Source organism: Delphinus delphis, chromosome X (genome assembly GCF_949987515.2).
Source record: "Delphinus delphis chromosome X, mDelDel1.2, whole genome shotgun sequence".
Taxonomy (NCBI): domain Eukaryota; kingdom Metazoa; phylum Chordata; class Mammalia; order Artiodactyla; family Delphinidae; genus Delphinus; species Delphinus delphis.
The window spans coordinates 124,375,356-124,391,502 of record NC_082704.1 but is presented as its reverse complement, the minus strand read 5'-3'; the positions used below and the strand labels follow the sequence as shown (position 1 = coordinate 124,391,502).

The window sequence follows — 16,147 nt, the reverse complement described above, 5'->3', positions numbered from 1 at the left end:
GAGCAGTCACCTATGGGCTTCCCACAAAAGACCCAAGCCTGAAATGTGGTTTCATTTCTGGATGGTTCTGCTAAATATGCCAAATAGGTTTCCCACCATGACCACAGTAAAGGCTTGAAAAGCACGAATTAGGGGATCTCTGCTAAAGCCCCAATTCTTTAAGATGACATTCTGAAAGTGGCATAAATTCCCCCGAATAGGTCACGGGGGCTCCCTCCCTTAGGAAGGAAAAGACAACAGATTCCCAAGAAAAAGCCAAGGATCTAAACATCTGGCCAGGGACTTCCTGGTGGTGCAGTGGTTAAGCATCGCCCGCCAATGCAGGGGACACGGGTGCGAGCCCTGGTTGGGGAAGATCCCACATGCCGCGGAGCCACTAAGCCCGTGCACCACGACTACTGAGCCTGTGCTCTAGAGCCCGCGAGCCACAACTACTGAGCCCACGAGCCACAACTACTGAAGCCCGTGCTCCGCAACAAGAGAAGCCACCGCAATGAGAAGCCCGTGCGCAGCAACGAAGACCCAACGTAGCCAAAAATAAATAATAAATTTTTTTTTTAATAAAAGGATATCAGTTTAAGAAAATAAACAAGCATCTGGCCACCGGGAAATGGAGAGTTCTCGGGTATTAGAATGTACTCTGCACAAGGCCAATCCTCCCCCTTTGCCTTTTAGGCATTGGGTCGTGCTTCTCCACCTTGACAAAAATAAGCACAGTGGATAAGAACTGCCCAAATTCAGACCTCCGTGGGCCAAATTAACCTTTGCTCTTTCCCACTTACTGGAAGGACGTCCCTTTAAAAACTCTGCCTTTTGTGGATTTTTTATTTTTCGCTTTCTCTAAGGCACTGGTTTTAAACAGCCTGCACACAAATTCTGATTCATGAGAAAGAAGCATTGTTCAGCCAGTGGCTTTCCGAGACATCGCCCTCCCCGGGGGACTATAAAAGCTGACTGTGCAGCGGGCTCCAAGCCAGACCTTTCTAACCAGATACCAAAGCCAGTCTATTCTCCAGGATGTTCTTGAGGACTGGAAACATTTCGGGTGAAATTCGAGACCCAGCCCCAAAGGCGGCTGCCAGGGGCCAAGGGCAGTGGGGACAGGGGAGCGGTGGGAGGCACTCACTCACTGTTCAACGGGGATAGAGTTCGGTTACGTGAGAGCAATACATCCTAGGGAGCTGCTGTACTTGACGGTGCCTACGTAACAGGGGAAACCAGTTACCTGCTCCTTTGACCTCTGTGCTCTGTCGCCTGTGCTCAGTGATGCTGGCTCTGCACCTTCTGTAAAAGAATGTTGCCTGTGGCCTGAAATATACATAACGGCACATGCTCCGGGCTCTGACCTTTACCAGTAGAACACTTTTCGGTTCATACAGAGATAAAAGGTTGCAGAACAGAGAATAACATGTGTCTTGTTGGAGGCTTACGTGAAGGCGGTGACCTGACCTACATGGACAGATGGAAGAGCAAAGGATTCCAGCATCCAGAAGGTGCCACAACCCCAGCCCGCCCTCCCCATGCCTTTAAAAATGCTTTGCTGAAACCCTTCAGGGAGTATGGGATTTTCTGAGCACGGTCTCCTGGCAAGCCCTGCAATAAACCTTTCTCTGCCGCAAACTCCGACGTTCCGGTTTGTTTCGCCTCACTGTACGTCGGGCACACGAACTTGCGTCCAGTAACATCTATACTTGACGATACTGTACTTTGCACTTAAAATTTTATTGAGGGTAGATCTCCTGTGATGCACTTTTTAACCACCATTTAAAAATAAACGTTTATCTGTGCTCGTAGCTTCACAGGTCTACAGAAGAGTCTCTCGCCTGCATTTCTGGAAGGTAATTTGCCTGTTAATAACTCTTACTTTCAAAAGGGTTCAAGTAGATCATGGTTTCCTGCCTTAAGACAAAGCAAGGCATCCAATTGTCAATGCTCTTATCAATCCACTGACTGGAGGTCTTCAGCATTTGACAGTTTGCCCGGCATCCAATGTTTTCCTCCAAATATAGAGAATCTGGTTCTTTCTTTCTTCAATGACGGTCCTAATATTTTTATTACTGAAATGTCATGTGGTGCACTGGAATGAGCAGGAGTCAGGTGGAGTTTGAATCTCAGCTCCATGATTTATTAACTAGGAGACTCTGGGTGAATCACTTAGTTTTTCTTGGCCTCAATTTTGTTACCTTTAAAGGAGGGGGCGGATATCTCCTATTTTTAAATGTTAAATGGTAGCCACGCCCAGGAGTGGGATTGCTGGATCATCTGGTAATTCTACTTTTAATTTCTGAGGAACCTCACCTCCATGGGGCTTTCCATAGTGGCTGCACCAGTTTATATCCCACCCACAGTGTAGGAGGGTTCTCTCTTCTCCACACTCTCTCCGGCATTTGTTGTTTGTTATCTTTTTGATAATAGCCATTCTGACAGGTGTGAGGTCGTATCTCACTGTGGTTCTGATTTGCATTTTGAAGAGGTATCTGCACCCCCAGATTCACAGCATCATTATTCACGACAGTCGAGACACGGAAAACACCTCAGTGTCTGTCAACAGAGGAATGAATAAAGGAGATGTGGCGTACAGATACATACGACGGAATATTACTTGGCCATCAAAGAGGAAATCCTGCCATTCTTGACAACATAGATGGGCCGAGAGGGTATTATGCTTAGTGAAATAAGCCAGACAGAGAAAGACAAATAGGGTATGGTATCACTTATCTGCAGAATCTTAGAAAGTCACATTCATAGAAACAGAGTTAAAAGGTGGTTACTGGGGCTGCGGGGTGGAGGGGTAATAGGAGAGATGTTGATCAGGGTATAAAGTTGCAACTAGTAGGTAAATACGTCCTGGAGATTTAATGCAGAGCACGGTGATTACAGACAATAATATTGTATAATAAACGTCACCCTGACTAAGAGACTAGTGCTTAATTATCCCCACCACATACACACACACAAAAATGATAATTAGGTAACCTGACAGAGATGACAGCTATCGCTACAAGGGCAATCATACTGCAATATATAAATGTATCAACCAACACGTGGAACACCTATCAGAATGTTATATGCCAACTATATTACAATAATAATTTAAAAAACAAACCCTGTAAAGCAGGTATCTTACTGTCCTGTATGGAGGGGAGCTCCAAAAACAGAAGAAAAATTTTTTTTCTGCAGGCAATACCTGAGGCAGCCTCGGACTGAGACCACACCTGTTCTTCCTTAACTTCTTGAGACAAGGTTGTTGGATTCTTTAACAAGAATGCAAAATGAGACTGGCTTCCAGACTTCCATGAACAGAGTATGGTTACGGAAAAAAAAAGGAGAAAGAAAAGAAAAGAAGCCAATGAGGGCAACCAAAACGGCAGAGGAGACAGAAGAACTGAGCTGCTTCGCAACACAGACTCCGTGGACCATCTCCAGCAGTCCCTCAAAAACCCTTTCCCATTTTCTCCCGAAATATGCATGGATGTGCACGTTCATGTACACACACACGTACACCACACACACACGTCCACGCACGTACGCACACACACTCACTCTCTCTCTCTCTCCCAAACCAGAATGTCACCCCCTAAGCACCTACTCTATAGAAATTCTAGACCGTCACTCCCAGAAGGTTTGCAGCCAGACCCTGAGTTGCCGTGCCTGTCTGTGGAGACGTTCCCAAAGGAATTCCATGAGCAGAGGTGGACAAGGGTGGCCACCAAGTAATAAACAGGCTCGTTCGGGACCCTCGTTTTGGTGTGATGCTTGTTACCGGGCTGTAGCAGTGACGTGGATGCTACAAATCACACACGGGTTGACTTACAGTGCGGAAGGGCGCATGTTTCAGCGAACTGCAGAGGTAGCGTGGAGAGCCGGGCGCCAAGCTACGTGACGGATGAGAATGAAATTTTAAAATAGTTCAGTTTTTGATGACAATGATGGAGGTACATTTTGAACAAACGGCAAAGGCGACTGGCAAAGACACCCTCGGGTACTAGATGAGAGGCTGGCAAAGCATGGCCAAATCCAGCCCCCCAGCCTCTCTTTATAAATAAAACTTTATTGGAACGCAGCCACGCCCCTTCATTTACATACAGTCTAGGGCTGCTTTTGCACACAGCTTGTCCTGCAGTGCCCAAAATATTAACCATCTGGCCCTCTGCAGAAGAAAATACAATAATACTGTATCATATGTTTGAAACTTGTTTTAAGGGAGAATTTGAAAGTTCTCAGCACAAGAAAAACATTTTATAACTATGTAAGGGGACGGATGTTAAATAGATATACTGGGGTGTTTTTCTGCTACGTATACATATATAGCATCGTTATGCTGTAAACCTGAAACAAACATAATTTTTTGGTCAATTATATCTCAGTAAAATATAAAAAATTAAAAAGAAAAAGAAAGACTTCCGACACCTAGGCTCGATGAAAGCAGAAAAGCTACAGCTTTCCCTGTGAGCAAAGAACCAGACCGGAGACAGACTTTATCTTAAAAGATACAAAGTTTTATTAAACAAACCTGGAATCAATAGTATTATTCCATAAATTAGACAGCAGTAAAATTTTCCTAGGGTATATATACAAATCACAGTGATTTTCATTGTGCAAGGAATTGACAGGGTTTTTTAATCCACATGAGAAGCTGGGATGACCCGGCGGGGCTCCCAGTGTGACTCACTGGGGACGTGCCACGCTGGCCCAGGAACTTCATCCCGCAAGAAAGAAGGAAGCTCTGACAGCCCTGCAGAGCTGGAAAAGCATCTCAGGGAACCAGGAAAGACGGCCTGCGAGCAGAAAGGCTTCACATCCCCGTTGCAAAAACAAACATGTAATGACTTGTACTTAAATAACAAAAGTCCACCATGGAAGATCAATAGAACATCTTAAGACACAATAATTTAGAGGAAACCGTTACAGAGTATTTCCTTTTGATTATGAAGCACTGCTCCTTGGATGCAACCCCACAGGGTCTGCAAAAACAAGCTTGATATGAAAACATTATGCTTGGTGAAAGCATCCCCCCCCATTCCACCTCCAACAAGACAGACAGACAGACACACACACACACACACACAACTGCTCAAACATCTTAAGACAACTGTGCATGTGTTTTTCTCTTTGTTTTTGGTAACTCAACAACATCCAGGGAAGTGGAACTAATTAGTCAGAAACAGGGCTAGAGGGTACATACAGTACATAGGATGTGCCCAACAGGTGTAAAATACACGCCAGGGAGACGGACCCCTGGAGAAAGAATAATGCAGGCATGTGTCCCTTCAAATCTTAATTGGGAGCCATCAAGGGCTCCTGTGATGGTGTAAATTTCGCGATGCAAAATCAAAGGGCTGGGAAAAAAAAATCCAATCTTTCCTGCACCTGCAGCTAACGTGAGAATTTTGATGTTCTGATGGGACCTGCTGCAGCCTGCAGGCGTTCACCTGGGTGGGCGGCCCTCGGTGCCTACGGGGCGGTGCGTCGGGGTCTCGCGGGAACAGGATGGAGCTGTATTTCACAGTTCAAGTGGTTCCGAACTGAGAGGCAACTTAGGTTGTACGTAGACAGGGCAAATGTGTGTCACATCACCCAACTGCTCAGCGCTACTGGTGACGCTGTGGCTGGCAGCAGGGGAGTCCCGACATACAGACGGACAGAAGGAAACAAAACACTGCGCGAGACCTTTATAAACAGCTGATGGTGCAGCTGCCCCAGGAGCACAACAGGAGGTGGTGTTTTAAAGCATCGTGACGGTGTGACATGGACACCTGTTACCTGGTGACTGGAGTTTCTTTTGCGTATTTTGACATGTGGAGAGCATAAGTCACGATTTTTCCATTGCTGGCAAACGATACATTTCTGCTGAGGGGGATTCCAACTTCTGTGACCATGAACATTATGCCGTATGGTCAGCTGTGATTTCATCTCCTTCTCAGCTTTACAGATGCCTATCAAAGCAGGCTGGCGACAGTCCCCTTAGGAAAACAAGACCCGCCTCAATCCACCTCTTGCAATACATGTGTTTCCTAAAGACTTTTTAAATAGCATTGTCATTTACCAACTTGTCAAAATTGCAGAACACAAAAATCAATCTGTCCTTTTCCGGCTCTGAATGTTGTGCTGATGGATGTGAATTTTCTCCAAAACTTTGCACCCTGATTATTTTTGATCCGATATGTGAACGCGGCAGAAGGCCTCCAGGGAGGGAACAATTTTTCGGTTATACACGGGGAGCATGCCATGTGCTTAAGACTCACTTTGATCACACCCATCTTTGCATTACGTCAAACCATGTAATTTATGCCCTGGTCACCGGCAGGTAACGCTTTGTGTAATTAAATGGGTCCGAGGGTCTGGAAGGTGAGACAAACACCATGTGGTACTCTTGGAATTCCTCTTCACTTTCAATGTTTTGCATGGCTGACGGTCAATGACAACGTTTTTAAAGAACCAAGTCATCAATGCATTTGAACTTTTGTCTTCCCTGCATATTTGTTCAAAATTAAGGCAGTGTGTGTTCATGCATTCTTGGACTCTTTTCATCTCATAAATTAAATCCTGGACAGGAAGCGCGAACCCAAAAAAACACGCATAGGGATCGTGTGTGTGTACAATTTTGCATTGTGTTCAAGAAAGGTGTTTCATTTATTTTGTATTTTTTTAAGCATAAACCTCCAAATAATAATTTTTTTTTTTTTTTTGCGGCACGCGGGCCTCTCACTGTTGCGGCCTCTCCCGTTGCGGAGCACAGGTTCCGGACGCGCAGGCTCAGCGGCCATGGCTCACGGGCCCAGCCGCTCCGCGGCATGTGGGATCTTCCCAGACCGGGGCACGAACCCGCGTCCCCTGCATTGGCAGGCGGACTCTCAACCACTGCGCCACCAGGGAAGCCCTAATTGTTTATCTTTATAGTCAGAAGACACAGGACATGTTTTTCCTCGTGTGTCTACACCTCCGTGCAGGTTTGCTTTGCTCATTTAACCTTCTGACGTTCAACGATGAAACAGTGCAGAAATTACATGGTAAAATTTTAGCCCCTGTTGGCCCATGGCTTCATCCAAAGAGCACGGCGCCCGAAAAGTACAGACTGAAAACACAGTTCTGTGGGAACATTTATCCAAGCGCACCCTCGGAAAATAAATTTTTATTGAGCTACTCATTGTAACGGGTTTCTTTTACTAAATTTTGGACTCACTCTCACCTATGGAGTTGGTTTTTGCAGACGAGGTCATTTATGAGAAGGGGGTGATTTAGTGTCTTCAATTTAAAGCTCTTATAGGTGTAAGCTGCCTTCATGTCACCTTCAAACACACACAGCCCTCGTCTTTGGATTCGTGAGTGGAAACTGGCCAAATGTGAGAGGTGACTGCATCTCCTTGGACATTTTTTGCTGCGGTAAAAAAAATGCATGATTTTTTTGCAAATGGCAGCTCTCCACACCCCCAGATGTGCCTGCAGAAGAGATAGAGGTAGGAAGGGGCTATAGGAAGAAAAGCCTTCCTGGCCCAGCCCAGGAAAAACAGTGTTGATGGCAAAGAACCTGCCCGGTAACCCAAGAACACATGAGCTGCAGAGGCCGGGGAGGGGGCTGAGAGCTCAGGGGGCACCCAACGCTGGACACCAACACACCTGTGGGGCACACTCTGCCCCATGCCGGCTGCCCAAGGAGCTGGACCTTTCTCGGCAGGAAAAGGGAGGATGCAGGAGAGGCGATCTCGGAGATCTATCGGGTGCATCCCTGCCACCACTGAAGGCTCTGGAACCTACTTCTTAAACGCACAGACCTCCACGGAGAAGGCCGTGGTTGGGCCCTACGATCGGATACGTAACAGGTTTGAGCGATGCTGTGTTTTCAGCTGACTCACAGCCAACAGAGTATGGGCGGCGCCTTCAGATTTTCACAGCAAAGTTTGGAATCAGAAAGCAGAAGCAGAGAGGAGAGGAGGAAATGCACGAGGGACCAGACAGACACCAAGGACCTCCGCCCAGGCACTGCTTCTGGGAAGACCCATATTTACACAGCAACATACTCATGGCGACCCACTCAGCACGTGGCTTTCAAGATCAGTGCTAAGGGGAAGGCACAGCAGAGCACTCCTCAGGGGACCCTCACCATCACATCCAAAGAGAAACGAATCTCACCCAACGGTTATGCTGCACAAGCCAACCAGGTCTATGACACCAGATGGACTGAGCATTGACAAGAAGAAGCAAAACTAAGCAGAAACGAGGGAGGTTCAAACACTTCCATCGTACCCGTTTTGTTTCTTACTTTTCCTAAAACCAAAGGGAAACGAAAACATTTGCATAACTTCATTGAGCCAATACAGAAAGCTACGAGTTTGCTTTGGGAGATGCCGTTTGGTCCACGGATTTAACCTGGAATATTAATAGATAGCCATCCCCCTACAGAGTATGAGATTTTTTAATGCAATAGAGAAAATTCCTTGAATAACAGTCATGGCCAATGGCTCGCCTTGCACTAAAGTCCAAAGCCACATCTCCTTCCCTGTCGTCCTGGATTCATGACCCAAGGCTACCAGACACAAAGCATTGAAGATATTGGATACAGACCGTCGTATGATACTTTCTTCACATATAACCATAAAAGGCATATAAGATGGTAAAAAATGCACATATCATACTTTTAAAATTTGTCCCCAAGAGAATAGATGCTTGAAAAAAAACCGGAAACATAAAACACCATAGGCTCTGGAAAGTAGGAACATTTACTTCACTGCACAATTTCCCTGATCCAGGCACACCGTCCTTTTTATACACACACAGACACACGCACAGGCACACACACGCGATTTGTGGTTGTATCTGAACAAGTTCAGCTCAAACTTATAAAGTCTATGAGAAAAAAACCCCCAGGATATCCCAGTAGGAACACAAGCCTAAAAAGAAGATAAAATCTACAACGAAACAATTTTTCAAAACGTCCTACTGTGCAGTCGATTTCCAGTTGCTTAAATAATTCTAGGTCCACAAATGTCAATGGCTCTGCAATCTCTTTATACACATCCGGGTGTATATAAATGTGGAAAAGTCCTTATCCCATTAAGAAGATGCTTCTTCAGGTCTGCCTGGGGGCAGCCATCTGTCCCAGGCAGGCTCAAATCACCCTGTTTCTGGCATGAAATCAGACAAAGGATTTTGTTAGTTTTTAAACACCTGGGTAGAGTTTGTCATCCTAAGAACAACAACAACAATAATAGCACGAAAGAAACCCAACTTTCCTTTGGAATTCTTACTGCAAAGACCCACAAGCCTGAATTCTAAGGAGAGAAGATGCCTAATAAGAGACATGGAACAATATTTGAAAGGTGGGTTTTTAATGTTCTATGGTGTTGACATGCACAGAACTAGCCTCTCCTCACCCACGATGAGAAGGGAGATTCATCACTCAAGCAAAAACAGATCCTAGGGCTTCCCTGGTGGCACAGCGGTTGAGAGTCCGCCTGCCGATGCAGGAGACACAGGTTCGTGCCCCGGTCCGGGAGGATCCCACATGCCGCGGAGCGGCTGGGCCCGTGAGCCATGGCCGCTGAGCCTGCGCGTCCGGAGCCTGTGCTCCGCAGCGGGAGAGGGCACAACAGTGAGAGGCCCGCGTACCGCAAAAAAAAAAAAAAAAAAAAACAAAAACAGATCCTAGTTTCAATGTGCTTTGCTGTGGGATTATACAACCAGAAAAAACATTTTATGATGAAGAGAACTACAAGGCACAGAGAGCCGAGAGGTCCCCTGCCAGCTGTCTTAACATCCATCTCCACCTGCCGAGAAGCAGGAGTCCACACACAGAGGCACGAGTAAGTCCCACAGCTGCAGAACAGAGCTCCGGAATCCTGTAACGAAGCTGAACTCGGGTCTCACCTGTGGGATGAGATTTCGCTTCATGAAAGAATATCTTTTCGCATAGCATCATCACACCTAATCGCTCAGCGGAAAATACCAGCCGGTAAAATGACTGAGAGAGATTCAAATATGAAAGTGTCTGGCTTTTAGAAGAGCAAAATGCAAGCTGGTTGCATGAACAGGAAGCAATGAGATCATGAAATGGTCTCCTGACTTCCAAAGGGTCACCAAGAATGTCATCAAATACGGCCCCTGCCATTGGCCAAAGTACATTAAAAGTAACTCGACTATAAATCTGGGGAAAAAAATGATACAAATGAACTTCTTTACAAAACGGAAACAGACTCACAGACACAGAAAACAAACTTATGGTTACCGAAGGGGAAAAACGGGGAGGGAATATATTAGGAGTTCGGGATGAACAGATTCACATTACTAGGTATAAAATAGACAAACAACAAGGACCTACTGTACAGCACAGGGAACTATACTCAGTATATTGCAAAAACCTACAATGGAAAACAATCTGAAAAAAAATATATACATATATACAATGGAATCACTTTGCTACACCTGAAACTAACACAATATTGCAAATCAACTATACTTCAATAAAAAATAAAAATGAAGAAAATAAAAACCAACCCCTAGATACCAGAGAGAAAAATAAAAGGCAATTAAACTAACTCAATAACTAACTAAATAAACCAGACCTTCAAAGTCAGAGAGTCATAGACCTTCAAAGGTTCGTGGAAATAAGGGACTCAAAGTCATTTCTTTTCAATCTCAAATTGACTTTAGCAAATTTCCTACAAGGTGTTCTCAGATGATTCCTTTCTAACAAAAAGAGACCCAAGAGCCCTTCTGAAAATCCTTGGGAAGTACTGTGGTCTGGACCTCGGGGATTCCAGGAAGCAGCCACGAGAGCTATGCTTCTCCAATGTGTGGGCGCACCGGTCTCCTGGGAGCCGTATGCGTTGGTACAGACCCTGCCCCGGCAGGTCGGTCCGGGGAGTGAGATCCTGGTGGTGAGGCTGCTGCTCTGGCCGTGCGGCCCACACACACCGGCTGTTTCTTCTGCTGCCCTGGAAGGGACTAGGGCTGGTTCTGCTCCATCGCTCGTGCCCGAAGGGGGGAGAGAAGCCCCACTCGGTCTATGCAAGACCTCCTGCACATGAGGTTCTGTCAACCTCGTTGATTTTTTTTTTTTTTTTTTTTTTTTGCGGTACGCGGGCCTCTCACTGCTGTGGCCTCTCCCGTTGCGGGGCACAGGCTCCGGATGCGCAGGCTCAGTGGCCATGGCTCACGGGCCCAGCCGCTCCGCGGCATGTGGGATCTTCCCGGACCGGGGCACGAACCCGTGTCCCCTGCATCGGCAGGCGGACTCTCAACCGCTGTGCCACCAGGGAAGCCCCCTCGCTGATTTTTAACTACTAAAAATAAAGATACACCTTGTCGTTTACCCATTTTAAATACAGCAGTGTGGACGTATCAATCCCGAACTCCCAATGTATCCCTCCCCCCTCCCCCCGACCCTCCCCCCCTCGTAACCATAAGTTCGTTCTCTGAGTCTATGAGTCTGTTTCTGTTTTGTAAATAAGTTCAACCAACGAGGAGCTTCTGTAGAGCACAGGGAACTGGGCACAGTGTTATGTAACAACCTAAATGGGAAAAGAATTTGAAAAAGAATAGATACATGTATATGTTAAAAAAAAAGAAAGAAAGAAACAGAATTCAACTGATAAAATTAATGCATGAAATGAGATTCCTTGATATTAAAAAAAAAAAAGATATACCTTCCAGGTGGGGAGCCCATGCTCAGAAATTCTTGAAGACTTCCAGATCTTTCTGTGACACCGGAGGGGCCATGTTCCAGTCGTTCTCGGGATAAGCTTCGAAGTTGGAGGTGTCGCCCTCGCTGCACACTTTGGGCACGATGGGAGGCTGGGGGATCAACAAGACCCAACACCGCGTTACAGAGGAACAGCGCGCGCCAGGATGTTATTACGCTCAGCGCACGTTATTGCACTTTGCGCAGACTGTGTTTCTTACAAATGGAAGCTTTGCAGCAACTCTACCCTGAGCAAGTCTATTGGGATTCTTTTTCCAACCACACTGGCTCACTTCGGGTCTGTGTCACGTTTTGACAATTCTCACAGTTCAAACTTTTCCACTATGATTATATCTGCTATGTTGATCTGTGACCAGGGATCTTTGATGTTACTACTGAAATTGTGTTTGTTTTGTTTTCTTTTGTACTTTGGAATCAAGGTACGGACACTTTTTTTAGACATAGTGTGACTGTATGCTTAATAGATTACAGGATAGTATATATTGCACATAACTTAATTTTTCTTCTTTTTTTTTTTTTAATTTTTGGCCACGCCTTGGTTTGCGGGAATCTTAGCTCCCGGACCAGGGGTCGAACCCTCACCCTTGGTAGTGAAAGCACACAGTCCTAACCACTGGACCACCAGGGAATTCCCTATACATAACTTTTATATGTGCTGCGAAACCAAAAAATTAGTGTGACTCACTTTATTGTGGTACTCTGGAACCAAGCTTACAGTATCTCCGAGGTCTACCCATACATCCCTCTATGTCTACAGCTTTCTGTGAAAATGTAAAAAGAACTGGAAAACAACAGAGCTGCTTTTCTTTGTTTATGAACAGGAAAAGCTTGGAATTAAAGATATTGCAAGTGAGGTGTCAACTATCAGATTGATGAATGCTTACACAGTTTGAAGAATTTAGGGAAGAAGGAAGGTACCCAGCACTTGCTTCTTAAATTCTAGAATTGAGGACCACCTGGACTGCTTGTTAAATTGAGATTCCCAGGCCGGGGACTTTCTGATGTAGCTGGTCCTGTAGCCATACTTTGGAAAATTCCAGAAAGATGGAAAGAGCTCCAGACTTGGGTTTTATTATCTCAAGAGGCCATACCACAATCCTGCATTGATAAAAATGAAGGCATTGGGATTGAGAAGAGGGTCAGCAAACTTTTCCCATAAAGGGCCAGTTAGTAAAACATTTTGTTTTTCAGGCCATACAACTTCTGTTGCGACTACTCAGTGCTGCCATTGCAGTGGGAAAGCAGCCATCGACAATCTTTAAACAAATGGATGTGGCTATGTGCCAATAAAACTTTATTTATAAAAACAAGCAAGGGGCCAGATTTGGCCCACAGGTTGTACTTTGCTGATTCCTGCATACATCCAACTCCAACATTCTGTCACACACACAGACACCAACTAGTTTTCTCTAATCCTATGAAACTGTTATGCTTTGTCCAGAGCCTTTAACACACGTGGTGAGCACCACCCCTCTCTCCCTTCCTCTGCAGGATGGATCCTAACCTGGATGTTTCACAAGACACTTGAGGCTCATGATGCTAGAATCCTCAAGTCAAGTCCAGGATGAGGACCTAGATTTGTCCCTGTCCCAAAGCTCCGTGCTTCCTAACAGACCACAGCAAAGCAGATGCAGCTGGAGAATCCTGACAGAGCATGCGTTCATACGTGGATCCCAGGGGGAACATTTTAACCGCTATGTGGACACAGAAATGAGTCAAGTAAATTAAAAATTATTCATGTAAAAAAAAAAAAAAAAGAAAAGGAAACCCTCTTGTCACTTGTATATTTCAGTGAGTGTATCAAAGTGCGAAGAGCATGGAGTGGTCAGCATCTCAGAAACATCAAGGAACTTCAGGTGAAGGTGCCACGTTCCTCATCTGACTCAGAAGTTCCGTGCCAGAAAGTCCAATTAGTGAGGTTCACGCTTTATACGCACAGCAGACAACTCCCATCCCCAAATGAGCCAACCCACACGTGAATAGATCTTGGGTTGGCTCCATAAAAGAGGCTGAGGATTTACAAAGATTTTAAAAGTCACAGAGTAAGTTTAATGGTGACTTTTCCTTCATTCTCTCCCACTGCATTCAATAAATGAGCTATTTCTATAAACCAGGCACCACGTGGACAGAAGGTGCATGATTCTGGCTTTCAGAAACCTTCCAGCCCAGTCAATGGCTCCAGGGGAGTATCTCTATCTGGGTGGCATATTTGGAATCACTTGACGAGCTTTTAAAAAGCTATAAAAATAAAGTTACACAGAGATACCTCTTTTTAACCATCAGTTAGGCAAAACTGCAAAAGTTGTATAACTCACCACTCTTGAGCTGGGGGAAAAGAGGCATTTTTCAGAACAAGTCCCCTGGGAGCACAAAAGGATGCCATTTCTACAGAGGAGTATGCTGCAAAAGTACCTAGATTTCAAACGCATTCACCCTCTGACCCAAGGATCTCACTTCTGGAAAGTCATCTTCAACACAAAAGAAATGTACGCCATTATTCCTCTTAGGAGACTGGAATCGGCATTAAGTGTCTGTCAGTTGAGGTCTGGTTAAGTAAACGATGGTAGAGACATGTAAAGGAGTTCCGTGCGGTTTAAAAAGAATGAGAAAGCTATTCAGGCATACGGGAAGATCTCGAGGTTGTATCGTTAAATGAAAAAAGCAAAATTAGAATAGTGAATGTGTAACTGTAGGTTTTGTGTTTTTAAAAAAGGGAGAAGGATTTCCCTGGTGGTCCAGTGGCTAAGCATCCACCTTCCAATGCAGGGGACATGGGTTCGAGCCCTGGTCAGGGAACTAAGATCCCACGTGCCACGGGGCAACTAAGCCCGTGTGCTCTAGAGCCTGCGTGCCACAACTAGAGAGCCCGCGTGCCACAACTACTGAGCCCAAGTGCTCTGGAGCCCTCGCACCACAACTAGAGAGCCTGCGTGCCACAACTAAAGACCCGACACAGCCAAATAAATAAATAAAAACAAATACTTTTTTTAAAAAAGAGAGAAAATAAGAATATGTGTATCCACCCGGGTTTACATTAACCTAAGGAAACTTTTAAAGGATACACAGAAGAATCTAATAAAAGTGGTTACCTATAGCCAGCTGGGAGGGGACAGCCTGGCCATGTATACCTATTAATATTGATTTGGTTTTTGAACAATGAGAATATATTACTTAGGCAATTTTGTAAGTCAGTGTAATAGAATAAAATACATAAAAGTTAAAACCTTGAACAAAATGAATATCGGTTCCACCCCTAGAGTCTGGGCTGGGGGCGAGGCATTAGCATTTTTTAAGTCTCTCCACTGGCGTCCAAGGGCAACGTTGAAAACACTGCTGTTGAGGATACCCGTCAATCACATATTAAGTTCAAAGAAAGATGGGCCTCAGAATACTTTCCATCTAAGCTGCCACCATCACTGTGCCACATCCGTCCATAAGTATGAGACATGCGTCCTACCTGTGTTATTCCCCCTTAGAAAGGGAACAGATGAGATTCATCATAGTCTCAGAGCCAGGGACGGATGGAGCCAGTTCTCCAAAACCCCAACTGCAAAAGTGGGGTCTGAAGCCCCCATTAGGTGACTCTTTAGCTGAGCTCCCCCCTGAATAGGGAACTTGGCTTGTTAATGATTTGGGATGGTTGCTTGTACCGAATCAATTCATTATGTGTCCATCCTAAGTGAATGAGAGCTCAGGAGAGCTCCAGGCTGCCCAGGGACGACCTGCCCATTTAAACACGTTGTACCTTCAGTTTCCTTTCTGGGACAGTCTCCCAGTCCATGGTCCGGAACCACCGATGCCGTTTCACATCCTCTGCTCCATTCTGCAAAAGAAACATGCATCATCAGTGAACAGAAGGTTGACAGGATAGGAAAGAAAATATTCCAAAAGAACCTCTACGTGATGCCCTACGGAGAAACACAAGAGTTTGCTATGTGTGCAATCACGGTGCCCAGAGTGTGAGCTATTAGGGAAAACTACAGATGAAGGCATTTGAGTTTCATTTGCTTTCCTTTGTCGTAGAAGGAAGTCGGTCACGAGGTTCACGTGTATGCCGCTCTGGACCAAAGACCAAAGTATAATTATGATTCAGCCTCTTGACATAAAATTAGACTGACGCGCGGTCAGGTCTGAGTTTGACACCTGTTTTCATCTTGACAATTTCCTCAGGTGAAATTACGCTCATTTTAGAAATGTATAAACTGAGATTCATTAAATGATGTCATTTGCTCTGTACTGCCCAGCGAGTAAGTCTATAACTCAAACTGAGCATGTCAAACTTCAGAGACTTTAACAACTACCCAACGTTGCCTCTCAATTAACAATGTGTACAGCACAGGGAATGCTACCCTATACTCCGTCATAACCTATATGGGAATAGAATCTAAAAAAGAGTGGATACATGCATATGCGCTCACTTTGCCGTACAACGGAAACTAACACAACACT

At 45.2% G+C, this 16,147-nt stretch overlaps 1 protein-coding gene across 2 annotated transcripts in view; it reads right to left on the bottom strand.

Annotated features, from left to right (window-relative positions):
- Positions 1-4,477: 4,477 nt before the first annotated feature.
- PRKX (protein kinase cAMP-dependent X-linked catalytic subunit) overlaps positions 4,478-16,147 on the bottom strand; it is an 84,624-nt gene continuing 72,954 nt past the window's right edge. The window contains exons 7-9 of one of the 2 annotated variants that reach the window (XM_060003063.1): positions 15,444-15,521; positions 11,643-11,790; positions 4,478-9,122 (exon numbers count right to left, since the gene is read on the bottom strand). In XM_060003063.1, coding sequence (XP_059859046.1) covers positions 11,665-11,790; positions 15,444-15,521 — 204 coding nt within the window. In that variant the 3' untranslated portion in view covers positions 4,478-9,122; positions 11,643-11,664. Of the gene's footprint in view, positions 9,123-11,409; positions 11,508-11,642; positions 11,791-15,443; positions 15,522-16,147 lie in introns of those variants that run through there. The other variant, XM_060003062.1, reaches the window with a different exon arrangement.